Genomic DNA, 13,723 nt, shown 5'->3' on the forward strand with positions numbered 1-13,723 from the left:
AAAGCCAGGAAATGAGCCCAAACATTCCTGGTCTGCATCTTCACCAGAAAATACAAATAGTGGTTGTTCCTCAGCCAACAAGCATCCCATGGGCAAAGCTGTCCTCTCCCAAGTCTGCCACATGTCGCATTGTCCAAGTGTGAATGAAAACAGATTTCTCTGGGCACAAATGTTAGTCTTGACTGATGAAGGCAGTCAGTTTGGATATGATAGCTCTGGACAGCCAGCTGCAAAGTAAGAGTCTGGCTTGAAAACATTACCCACGTGTGGCAGGAATGTTCTTCTGTCCCTGCCAAGATGCCACCATCAACAGAATCTGCCTAGCCAGTACTGGCTCAGAGGAAACAAGTTGCCATTCCCCCATCATTTAATCTCTCACTTGCGTGAGCAGCAGGGCCAAGGGAGAGGGCAGGGAAATACACAGTGACACTGACTCCTGGAAACACTCCATGAACTTAATTTTTTGTGATGCTGTCTGGATACCAAGAGTTCTGAGCGTAATCAGGATGCTGAGAATCAAATTGAAAATGTCTGAATCTATACACTATGCACCACAGGGGGCAAATAAAGGAGAAAGCAAAGGTCATTTTAGTCTCAACTTGCATTTCCAGTGTAGCAAAGTTCTCTGCATCTCTTAAAGAACCCATACGTTGAAGCCTCAGTGCAATGTCTAACAGAAATCCACCATGTTTTGGTCAAATTTGACATTGGAATAACCGAATTCAACGTTGGAGTAACCAGACATACTCCATTCATGCCAGAAGGCACTGTTAGCTATACTGGAAGACCCCACTTTGCCACAGGCCATTTGCAGAACATTTTTGTTCATTTTGTCCAACCACCCCCCCCCCCAAAAGAGTAATGCCATCTCAGAGCAAGTCATTTTGAAGATGGGGACACAGAAGTATTGAGCTGGGACATTACGGGAGAGCCTGAGAAAAAACTTCCAGACATGAGACCATACAACCTTATACTGATTCCCAGGCTCACTGTGGCTTCCACAAGAAAGAAATCCAATTCAGTGAAGCCATATAATGACTATTTGCTGCAGCCCCACTTGAAGGACTTTCTCCATATGTAAAAGAAGCTCTCCAAGAAGTTAAATTCTGCCTTCTTACCTCCACTCCACTCTCCCTCCCTTGACTCAAAATCCCAACTATGCAGAGTCCTCAACTGGTTTCAAGCCCTGACCGTGAAGAAATAAAAATCTTGTGTCCTGGATGAAACCAAGCCAGTTTCTCCTGCCAGCAATCCTCTGGTCCCAGCAATGCAGTGAAAGCAGAGAGAACTTTGCACCCATATTTACCTCCAAGTTGTTACCCTGCTAATCAAGTGCTCACTGGATACCTGCCCACAGAATACCAAAGATGCAGCTTATTAATGTGGGAGCATCTTGAAAACTCAGATAACAACAAGGAACCCTGGGCACTGTTCAGAGATATATTTCAAGAGACTGCGATTTGAAAATGACACAGAACTGATTGTAGAGGCTGCATCCAGTATTTCCCAAGAGTCTTTATACACAGCTACAGTAATTCATTAGGGATCTATTTAAATAAGAAGGCAAAATAAAAATTCTGGCAAAAAGCTTGTCCAGCACTGAATTAAGCTGAATGATTCAAATCAATAAATGCCATCTCAGCTACGAGAGGCTACACCGTAAGCCCCAAACGCTTCCACAAGACACAGCAAGGAGAAATTTGAAACTTCTGCCTTCTTGGTAAGAGCTAGCACTGAGATTAAGAGCAACACAGCAGCCTTGATGCATCCTAATCCACAGAAAACACTGGACTTCTGTATAGGGCCAGCATTTGAGAAAGCTTGCACAGTTGCTCCAAATGACACAGGAAACCCACAAAGCTGTGCCTCTAGCACGTGGTTTGCTAGTGTGGCGTAACTTCAATAGCCATCGAATAACTCCCAAGCTGTTTTTGGAATCCATTCATTCACAGAGAGATTTGTCAATGCAGAAGTGGCCTCAATTGAGCAAATAAACTCTTGGAAGTGAACAGTTTAATCTAGCTCCATGGAATACTTGAAATCTTCCCTTTTCAGCCTTTGCTCTCAAGTTCTTTAAAGTTGGTAGGTTTGCATCCCAAAGACTATGGGAAAGCTTTTCAGTAACCCCAAGCCAGCTCCCTTGATATACAATTTTTTAATAGTATTAAATATCACATATTATAGCGAGAGAAGAAACAGAAAACAAAACCCAACCTAGACTACCATCATAGCACTGTGACCCAAGGGCTCAAGGTAGCCATGTGGTTTTTGATACCGCCTTTTGATGACAGAAATACAAACCTGGGGCCAGAACACCCCTCTTTGGACCAAAGCTGGAGAACACGAAACGCGGTAGGTTCCTGCAGGAACACAGTTGAGCTCGGCAGGCATTCATTGCACTGAGCACCTCGGATGAGAGTGACTACAGGGTCACCCAAACCGGCTGCTATTACAAAACTAACATCACCGCCCTTCACAAACAAGCACGCCTAGACAAGGCATCCCTTCAGCTAAAGCTCCTGTCCCTCAGCCAGCAGCTGCGCTGACTTCAGACATAAGGACCTGCATTATAACTAGCCATAGGCAGCAGGAAACAAAGTGTGCATCTCATGCAGAGGCTGAAAGGCCCATTGTAATCAACCACTCTCGGCCCTGTACGTTGAACAAGACAAAAACAAAAACCACAGTTTCCTTTTGCTGGTAAGCCCTAAAAATGCTGCCCGCTATTTCTCATAAAGGGCCTATACGTCCAACGCTTTCTCTGTCCATCACACAAATCGCAGCACTTGGCATAGGCTATGAGGAAGGTTAATTCCCACAATAATCAAATTTTACAGATAACACCTGCAGGACAGAAAGAATATCACCATGTTTTAGTCGCACAGACACGTGTTTCTCCTTGGGCTGAACCTGCTTGATGACCAGTGGCACACCACAAAAAACGGTGACTGACCACCATGTGCAGAGAAGATCCAAGCACAGGGAAAGCCATTTACCCAGTGCCAGACAACATTTCTGCAAAGAGCATGTCAGTGCTCAAACATGATTAACGGTTTACTTTAGCTCATGGGTGAGGGAGGATGTTCTCCCAGCAGAGCACAGCGAGCATCCAACGGAGACATGCTCCCAGTGAGCCTGGGAAAAAGGTGTAGGATGGAGGGAAGGCGGTGTTTTAATTTTTCCCTTTGTTTTAAACATCCAAATCTATTTTAATTGGCAATAAAAATTGATTTTCCCCAGGTCAAATCTGCTTTGCCCTGACAGTAATTGCTAGTCTTTATCTCAACCCACGAGCTTTTTCACCTCATTTTCTGCCCCCACCCTGCTGAGGAGCGAGAGAGCGGCTGGGTGGGTGCCTGGCTGCAGTCCAAGGTTAACCCACCACAATACATCCCCAAGCAAGGTGGATACTCTTTAAAAAAGAAAAGTTAAGCTTTAAGAGCAACTTGGCGAAAATAGCTTTACTAAACCATGACAATTACAGCTCTTCCTGCAGCTCAGAGGAACGATGAGAAGCAAGCCACAAGGACTGAAAAACTGGGAATCTAAACTCAAGTTTTTCCTCTTTGAAAATCAAGACCTAGTTACATATTGTTATTTTTCTGTTGTCTCCCAGTTACAGGGAAAGAAAGGATCAACCCCTAATTTGGCATCTCAATACATCATGCAACACTCACACCGTGTCAGGATGAGAAGCAAGCATGCTTCCAGCAGATGAAAGTCATTAGCACAGCACAACAAGCAGCAGGACACCACTGGGGGCATTTCTCCTTCATATTTTTCAAAATCATTTTCTTTTAGTCAGTATTTTTAGCTTCTCTTTTGGAAGCTTCAAATGCTGCCCCTCTTCTCCCTTGACATTTCTCAGTATAGGCACGCCCATGTGTACATACAGGTCTGATATTATTCAGAGGTGCAGGGGACTTGTCCTGCTACCGCATCAGGCAAGGCACATGCCAGTTCTCCTGCAGCCTTTCAGAGATTCCCTTCAAGCCAAAGTGTGAGGTCCGGCCCGTGCTTCAGCATCCTAACACTCCCAAACAGCTCTCTGGTCTACTGCTAGTGATGTGCCAACCTGCGTTTGCACGAAGCTGAGGAGAGAAGTGGAATGCGGTAGCAGCTATTTCACATCCTCCTTTTCAGAAATAAAAACCAAGAACCCCAAAACAACCTTTTTGCAGCTCTTCCTGTTGAAGTTCTACCAGAGAAAACAAAGACCATTCTTTGTTTGACACGATGGGTTGCAATCCTATGAAGTTATGCTATTTTCTCACTCCCCGTTATCCCTTTGGAGAATTAAAGGGATGAAACAAATCTGAAACTACAGAAAACTCAGAACTCTGTCCTGATATGGCAAACATACCCATCACTGCTATCCTCTGGCTGTCCTGCATTTGAATGTAGGTGTTCCCTGCCAGCTGAGAGCATGCAAAGCTCCATCTAATACAGGTTCCAAGCAGACTCCAGGAAAAATATTTACTTTTCACCTTACATAAATTTATAGAATAATTCACCTGTTTTAGGAACGTAGAGGGCACCACTACCTGACACCTTGACTGTAAAGCAATTCCCCATCGTTTCATTAGATTCTTCAGGCATTAAGCTGTTAAGGATCACCTTAAAATACACATCTACAACATACACTTCAAGGCTGTTTCTTAGCTATTGACCCAAAACCAATGCTGAATTCAAATCAGCCAAAAATCTAACTTTTAGTAGGAAAAGAAAATATACTACACGTTTTTAAAATGAAAAGTGAAACATTTCCACACCCACACTACACAACTCTTCCCAAATGGACAAGCTTTCTTTGTTTCTTTGTGGTAGAGTTTGTAGTTGCCTTTTTATTAGGGGGAAGAAAACCTAGAGAAAATGTTGGATTCAGATGCAAACATCAAAGCACCGAAAAAACCAACCCTGAAAGCAAATCTGACATAGTTGCTCCAGAAACCATAATGCTGGGTGTGTCACGAAGACCTCAATACAACTGAATTATCCAGGTTCCTTCAAAAACTTCATTTTATGTCATTTTATGGATAACCATAAAACTGAATTTTAAGTCTTTTTCCACTTTCAGGAAACTTACGGCACTATGAATTATACAGGTGAGTGGCATGGTAAGTGTTTTAAAAGGACATTTAAATATTAAAAATAAGACAATTCCAGCAATCTTTGCCCAGAAAACAGATCATTATGTAGCATGGAAAACAACTTCTGTGCTCCCATGCCTGCCCTGAGAGCCACTTATCTAAAAGTCACTGGGCCTGCAAACATGCAGAAATCATCCACGCAATAGCTGCAGACACCAAAAAGATAAAGATGTTCAAAAAACATAGGGAAATCAGCTGGCTACTTGGTGAGGAGAAAGGATACTATGAAGGGAGAGGCAACAGAGAGGAAAAACAAAAATCAGACCAAAGCGCATTGCTTTTCTTCTTCTTGAACCATAGAAAAGAAATAACAATGATGATAAATATTAAAGCAAACCTGAAATAAAGATGTTGCTTTGATGCTGCAAGCAGTCATCTAAAATTATTGAGTGTGTTCAGGCACTGCTGCCATACAAGCCCCCGTGAAAGATCTGCAACTTCAATACGAGGGGCCCTGTGCAACAGCAGGAGGGGGCCTGCCTCCCTCACTTCAGTAAGGAATATTTAGGCATCAAAACGCAGGAGCACATCCCATTCAGAATAAGGCTGGAAAAGAGAAAGTTGCTAACTGGAGAGCTTAAGAAATCTGATTTTAGTTCTGAGGTCTTTCCTAGGTTTGCTGAGTGAGGAGGGGCAGTTCCAGTCACACCTGTGCCATAGGTCTTCATCTCTACATGATTACAGCTGTAGCCCCACTTAAAATCTGGGGAAAAGGAATGGCTCCTTTTCTCCATGCTTTGATCCATCCACTCAAACGGAAACATCCTGGATGCAGGGACCATCTCTCTAAACATTACAGAATGCTTCCCACGACAGGGCAGAGTCCTCCCAACACTGATGGGAACTCCCCGAACAGCTTGCTATCACTATTGATTGTATTGATACTGTATGAAGCGTGGCAGTGTGAAATCTCTACTTAGTGGAGCAGGCAGTGCTATTTGCATTGCAGTATGTATCTACAAAGAGACAGAGTGCCTAGCGATTGCTCCAAGGTGACCTGGAGACGGGACTCTTGGGGTTCTGGTCCTGGTTTTGCTACAGTTATAATGAAACCTTGTAAATCAAAATCAGTGGCCCATTTTTCTATGCAATAGGAAAAATTAATTCTTCCAAACTTCACTAGAGCACTTAAAGGAGTTACTACACAAAGTATTATCATGTGTTTATTTAAACTTCCTTGGATGATGCTTAAAATATACCACTTTGCAGCTTCATCTGGTGTTGATCAGAAGACAAAGCTACACTAATTCATCCAAGCTGCAACCTCACCCACTAAATAGTATGCCATTGTTTAATCTTGCTACCATAAAGGAATAACTAGAGACTAAGGAGTATACAAGTAAGGAAACATTTTAGATTATTATACACAGAGGACAAATTCTTCTTGATGAATTGCAGAATAACTCTTTTGAAGCAATAAATTTACACTGCTGTAGCAGAACAGGATTTGGCTTTTGGTCCTTCACAATATCCTGAACGTAAGGAAAAAGAAAGTCCATGCAACCTGAGAGACATCCCTTTCTGGGAACCAGGGAATATCTGCTCTCCCTTGCAGAGCAGGAAAGAGTTCAACTAAAGCCCTCTCTGGGACAGAGGCTACATTTGATTTAAAGAGTCACACCGCATAAAGTTACTAAGCAAGAACAACGCAGACCTTCAGACCAATGTATTCTCTGATCTAATTCAAGATCCCTTTAAACCTCAGCTGCATTAATACTGCAGGCCATTAAAACTCAGAGAGCTAGTTGTCACACAGGCACACAGCAAATGCTAAAGGGATTTTGGAAGCGAAGGCTGGCCAAAAGAAATGAGACATTGGTTTTACGATGGATCATAACACTTCTAACAGGCTGCTCTTTCTTTCAGGGCTTACAAATATCACTTGGCCCTTACAGAAAAAGGTAGAACTGCCAAACTTTCTGCTAAAAATAATAAAAAAAATTAAACGCTAAAATCAATTAGTCCACACTCCTACGCATCAAGTACATTTTGCCTTTAAATGCATTTAACCACGAAGGCATCAGATTCTAAGTTTGGATTTACTCTGCAAATGGAACACAGTATATAATGCAAGAGAGAAACATGTTATCTCTGCACCACTTCATCTATTAGTAGTAGATAAAAGAAAACTTTAAACCAAAGTATAAATGCCAGTTACTCATAAGCCTTCCTGATACTAAAAAATCCAACCTACACCTGGATCAGAATTTGTTTCTAGTAATTTATATGAATTATGTTAATGAGCCAATACCACACTCCCGACCAAAACGCCGCAGGAGTCTGAAGGCATCAGAACCCAGAGCTGGATCTGGTTTCTCCTCCACCCTGCAGTCAGAGACCCGAAAACCATCAAAAGGCTTCTTAGAGAAGAAATATGAATGTAGTCAAAAGAGCTAGTTTAGAATAACTTTCTGCGCAACTCAGCTGCAAAACAGACAATATTCTCTAATGGGAACGCATACTAGAAACAACTTTCCAGAAATAACATTGCCAGCAAAGATATATTAAGGGAAAATGAACTGTAAGCAATAACCAGCCAATGCTTGGCAACCTTCATCCCCACTAAAACATTTATTTTCGCTCCATGTTTTTTTTTTTTCCCCTTAAATACCCCAGTGACAAATAAATTATGAGCATAACAGCTAATTTATTACTCAGCACTGCTGAGGATGGAAGGAAAAAAAAAAAAAAAAAAAGGACAGCAGTATTTTAAAGCCGATTCTTATTCTAGGAAAATAAATACTTTAATAAAAACAATAATAAATTCAGTGGGAAAAGCTGCTCTTGCAGTTAAGTCATTGGACTGAAGCACCTGAGACTGGAATTTCTTGCTCTGACAGACTCCTCTGCCCATGCCCATGCCCATGCCCATGCCATTTGGGCTCTGCTGCTGTCAACCAAGCAAAAGCTTTATCCACAGCTTCCACAACAGAATCAAGCTCTTAATCTCTGCCTCAGTTTCCTCACCTGGAACATTTCTCCCACGCAGTCTACTCAGACTGCAAATACTCAGGGGCAAATTCTATCGTACAGCACCAAGCAGAACAGAAGGCTTTGAAGCATTGCAGTACCCATATATTAAAATTCTCTTTAATGACATCCTCCATGCAGACCTCTCCACTGACTCCAAGGAGGGTTTGACTGGGTCTCTACAACAGGAGACAACTGCTTTCTGTAACAGGAGAACAGTATTGTATTTGTCACATTTAACACGGGAGGGAAAGGGGTTGCGCACCAAAGCAACTTAAAAATCCAAGAGACAAATTCTGCTCCTAATCCCTCAGTTCCCTGGTGTCCACCTCACAGGACCCCTATTTCTGTTTGTTCCAGCAGGAACCCTTTGGTGATTAACTTCTGTATTTATCTTTGACACTTATTTTTTTCCTGAATATGGAATTTTAAAATTTTCACTAATATCCCAAACCCCAGTAGCTATAAAACTGAACAGAAGGAGCCTGTCTCAGAGACCGCATACACACACACAGTCCCACCTGGACTCACATGGTACTATTTTTACTGCAGACACGTTAAGAGGGCTTTTGCAGGCTGCAGTCAAACGCTGCTGCACGGGCAAAGCTCTAGCTGGGAAGTTAAGCGTGGCTCAAAGTTTTCATTCAGCAAAACAAGAAACAATTTGGCATTCATTCCCATGCAAACACCAATGCACCCTCCTTGGGAGGGACCAATTATTTTCCTTTCCATCTCATGATCAGGCCAGTCATCCTCTATCACTTGATAAAACACATGAATAGCTGCATTCAACGCTGCAGCAAACAGAGACATCTCAGTAAAGCTCTGTAAAAACAGCTATCCGGAGCCCACCAAATAACTGTTTCTCAATGCACTTCCCATATGCATGCCCTTTATCTAAAGAAGCCCGTGACTTTGGCAGATGTTGGGTGCTTGCAACTAGGTCAGTTTGAACCGGAGCGAGCCGAGGCTAAAGGCTAGGGAGAGAAAATTAAATTGCACTCCTGCTCCACAAACTGTGGCTGTCAAACCGAGAGCTCTTCACCTTCTGCTAAAGCAATGATTTCACCACTGGCTAGGCAAAAGGTTTGACTGGCAGGGTGATGAAATGCCTCGGCGATAAACTGTCAGGAGGACTTGGAACGTTATCACCAGTTAAAATATTCCAAAATATAATGCACGCAGCAGTTCAGGGGTGGGGGGGACAGGGAGGGAAGTGTTGCCAAGGTATGTGAATCAGCCTTATCGAAATCCTCATCGCTGCACGGCCGGCATGACTGATCACACTGCTGCATTCGCCTGAAAGGCTCCGGCTGGAAAACGGAGGTTCCAGCCTTTCCCTCCTGGTGCCATCTGCACTAGTAACGCTCAGCTCTTTAATCCACGGACCTACGCTGCAGGAGAGCAACCGGGGGTGGAAATCATCAGGGCTTTTAAAAGTTGCTGCAAAAACCCTGAGTAACTTCTGCAGCAGGAATGCCTGCAGACTACAAGCAGCGTTTTCCCCGCTGCCACTGCAGTTGCTGGGAAATTCAAGTTTCCAAAAGCACGCAGGAGTAATTAGATGAAGCCAAATAAATGCATACACAAAACCTTACAAGAATATGCAAATAATAGGGTGTATTCAGCAGCCCCAGAAATTAAGGCAGCAGCGCAGGCTTGCATTTGCATAAACTATGCAGGATATGGCACCAAATCGTTTTGGAACATGTGCATTTTGCAAACAGCGAGCGCAATAATTGACAAATATTTTGGAGCGTGACATTGATCAAATACTCCCTAAAACTTCACACGAAGAACCTCAGAGACACCGTACTAATTAACCATAGACATCCACTCTTGGCATCCTGGGGTATTTCCTCTGCTGAGTTCTGTGGGAAAAGAATTGGACTTTATAGATTTTTATCAGCATTTATTATTTATAAAGCCCTGTTGGCAAGCACAATGTTTTATGAACAAATAAAAGTGAATGATCTTCGCTTCAAAACCACATAATGAATGAATGTCTACTTTGTACATATATTCAAGTGGGTGCTGCTAGTTGATTGGGCAGAGAACATGGAAAAAAAGTTTTTACATCTCTAAAAAGAAAGAACAATATCCATTTCTAAATGTACTGACATGGATGCCAAGCCCAATCAAAACCGAGCTCTTCAATCACTCCTAAGAAGCCAAGCCCCCGCCTTGTTTTCTTAACAAGCTGAGTTTTTGCCCTTATGGTCTGTGCAGAGCAAGGCAGACAAAAAACGAGGAAACCAACTTGTCGCGGTATAAGGCAAAAAAAGGTTTCTCTTCCTGAGCTACAAATAACTAGGGAAAGTCACACATGTGGCCAAGCAAAGCAGAAATATGAATACAGTACTCGCTCGCTGCTGACAGGCTAAAATTAGTAGTTTATTCAACAGCCCAGAACTACACACTGTGTCTGTCCTCTGCAGCATCTCCCTATTTGTCTGTCTTTCTGTTTGCTCTCCGCTTTGTCTCGCCTGCTAATTTGTCCCTCAGGGAGCAGCCCAGCGCTCCGCCGCCGAGCCCGATGCCCGCTGCTCATCCCAGGAGCCTGGGTACACCAACATCCACCTGCAGTTACACCTGGGCAGCTCTGCAGTGCCTCCACTGACTTCACCCCCAAGACAGCACCTAAGAACAGCACTGGCCCCACGGGACACTTGCTCTGCAAAAATGTGCAGGTCCTCCACACTTCCCACCGAGCATCTTTCCTGCTCCTGCTCTCACTCCCCCGTGACACCTGTAAGCACAGCGCTCGTCCCGATGCGCTTGAAGCACAAATTTACCCTCCAAAGATAATTCCACATTTGCATCTGTTCATTGGACGAAGAGCTGCACGGTATTTGCAATGACGGAAGATAAATTATACAGGGAACGGAGGCACACTTGCACAGGGCAGCTGGGCCACTGCTTATGCATGCTGGGGATTGGTTTTAGTTTTCTTTTTTTTTCCCACCCCCCCCCCCCCCCGCCACTGACCAGTTGTCTGTTACTGTTTGTGGATCCGGCTGGCCGTGGGGGCCTGATGTCACGCTGGTCAGGACTCAGTCCTGGAGAATGGCAGAGGGTAGGGACAGCAACACCTCAGTCCAGTTAACCCCTCGGAGGAGGGAGGTAGGACTCCGGGAACCACGATCCCGTGGGGCTGGGGTGCACGTGAGGGAGCGAGCATGCTACTCCGGTACAAAGCACGCCACAAGAGTTGGGGAAAATGGGAGAAGAAATGCTAAAAGGTGGTGGGTGAAGAGAGAGCAATGCGAAGGAGTTTGAGGAAAATGCCATGCTAGGGACTACTACTGCTGATCCTATGCTCAGACACCGTAGCGAAGTGTGCAGATATACAGTCCTCTAGCAGATCTACACATTTCCAGCATACCGGTGCCCATGGGGTGACATCACCTCAGTGGGCTCTTCCTTGGCCACTACTTTGACAAAGGATTATCCCAGACTCATTCATGCTCATTTTGCAAGTAGCTCATCGGAAACAATATATTTACTTACTAAGGTGTTACTCATATAAAAGAGACATGTCCCTGTCTGGCTCCTACAAATTAAGCGATACCCACCTATACTCACACAGGGTATAAGAATTACTGAATTCATCCCAACAGATGTGATGTAGTTTCCTTTGGAATTACAAATACGTTCCAAATTAAACTTATGCATTTCATTATATGGAGATGGCTGCTAATTTCCATTTCATATTAATAGGGAATATTAACCACGATTAGTTTAGCCACATACCTTGAAAAATTATAGATCACGTTCAGTACAAATTTGCATAAGTAGCTTGAGCATGTGAGAGAGGAACAGCGCTAAATACTGAATACAAGTACAGAATGCGGAGATCTTACACTTACTGTATAATATATTACGTGTATGGCCTCAAAAAGCCTCAGAGATTACGAATACATTTCTTTTCCATGGAAACTATAATTCTCAAATCCAGCAAGCTATTTTGAGAAATTTAAATCAACTGTACACTTACATCTGCGGGAAGAAGAACACTTCATTTTCACAGGCTGCATCTCTCGGCGTGTACTCAAAGGCACAAGCACAGCCGTATGGACATCTTTCCAACTTTTCTACTACAGTTCTGCCTCCGACACCACACCTCGCTATGCGAATTCGGTGCGAAGCCTCATTTTGCCGGTTCCCTACCTAACGCCAAGACTCAGGGAGCCGCTGCGCTTAACACCGCTGCATCACTTGACGAGGACAAGGAAAATGAGGAACGCGGGAGGCACGGAGGCAGCGCTCCACCAGATTTGCTCGGCAGCCGTTCAGCAGGAGCTGGAAAGGCTGGCATTTGACCCGAGTCACCGGCCAGCTGGGGCACCGGCGGCAGCGGCAAGCCGGCGGCGCGCAGAGCCGCGCAGCGGGCTCCGGGGTGCAGGCACCGGCCGCACAAGTTGCCGCCGCGCAGGCGGGGGGGGGGCGGCAGCAGGGTGACCCCTCGGCACTGCTGAGTCATTTAAGCCCCGCGACGCTGGGCTGCTGTGAAACCCACCCGGCGGGGGGGGCTGCCGGCCCCGCTGCCCCGGCCGCAGGGAAACTTCCCCTCCGCTTCTGCCCGCGCCCCCCCCCCCCCCCCCCCGGCAGCGGCCGCCGCTCAGCCCCGCCGCGCCGGCTGGGCGGGGGGCTCGGGGCCGGCCCCCACTCACCAGGTAGGCGCCCACCGTGCCCTGGGCCAGCATCAGGGCGCACTCGGACACCAGGAAGAGCTGGATGCTGGAGAAGCAGGAGACCTTCCTCCGCCGCCTCCGCTGCCGCGCCGCGCCGGCCCCCGGCAGCTCGCCGCCGCCCGCCGAGCCCCGCTTCCCCGGCATCCTCCCGGGCCCCGCCGCCGCGGGATGGCGGGCCCCGCGGCTTGCTCCGCGCCTTCCCCCTCCCCGGGGTGCCAGTCACAGCGGCAGCCCGCGGCGGCTGCCTCTCCGCCCGCCGGCTGCTGCCATGGCCAGCTCGCCGCCGCCTCCTCCCGTCTCCCCTCCCCTCTCCCCGCCGGCCCCGCGCAGGCCGGATCCGCGCCCCCGCCGCCGAGGGGCGGGGGAAAGCGCGGGGCTGGCGCCGGCGGAGGCTCCGCGGCGGGCGGGGCGGCCCCGTCCCGGGATAGGCGCGGCGCGGCCGGCGGGGCCGCCGCAACGCCCCCCGCTGCCCCCGGGCCGGCTGCGCCCGGGCGGGCCGGAGCCCGCGGCGGGGCCGGAGTTCCTCACGCAGGGCGAGGGCGAGGAGCAGCCCCCCAGCGGGCCGGGGCCGGGGCCGCATCCCCCCCCGGCGCCCCCCAGCTGGGGCACCCTCATTTCGTACTCCTGCAAGGGCTCCGCTCCACGGGGCGAAGGCAGGCGCAGGACACGCTGCGCGCTCACAAGAGCCCACGGCGGCAGGCGTCGTGCGCTGCGCCGGGCCCGGCCGCGTGTCCCGGCCGCGTGTCCCGGCCGCGTGTCCCGGCCGCGTGGCCGCCTCTTCCCGTCGCTCCCACCGCGAGTCCGAATTCCAAGAGATACCTCCTTTTAAAAACCGCTGACCGTCGCTTCTGCGGTTACAGATCACGTTCCTTGTTGGCGTAATAGCAAAACCCGATCTGCTTCGCTCTT

The 13,723-nt window shown here is 47.0% G+C and overlaps 1 protein-coding gene across 1 annotated transcript in view; it reads right to left on the minus strand.

The window, feature by feature from the left end:
- The window catches only part of SLCO3A1 (solute carrier organic anion transporter family member 3A1), a 144,204-nt gene extending 131,246 nt beyond the window's left edge, over positions 1 to 12,958 (minus strand). Inside the window, exon 1 of the mRNA XM_075714394.1 lies at positions 12,794 to 12,958. Coding sequence (XP_075570509.1) covers positions 12,794 to 12,958 — 165 coding nt within the window. The remainder of the gene's footprint in view (positions 1 to 12,793) is intronic.
- Between the last annotated feature and the right edge of the window lie 765 nt (positions 12,959 to 13,723).

This window comes from Pelecanus crispus, chromosome 7 (assembly GCF_030463565.1).
Source record: "Pelecanus crispus isolate bPelCri1 chromosome 7, bPelCri1.pri, whole genome shotgun sequence".
Lineage (NCBI taxonomy): Eukaryota > Metazoa > Chordata > Aves > Pelecaniformes > Pelecanidae > Pelecanus > Pelecanus crispus.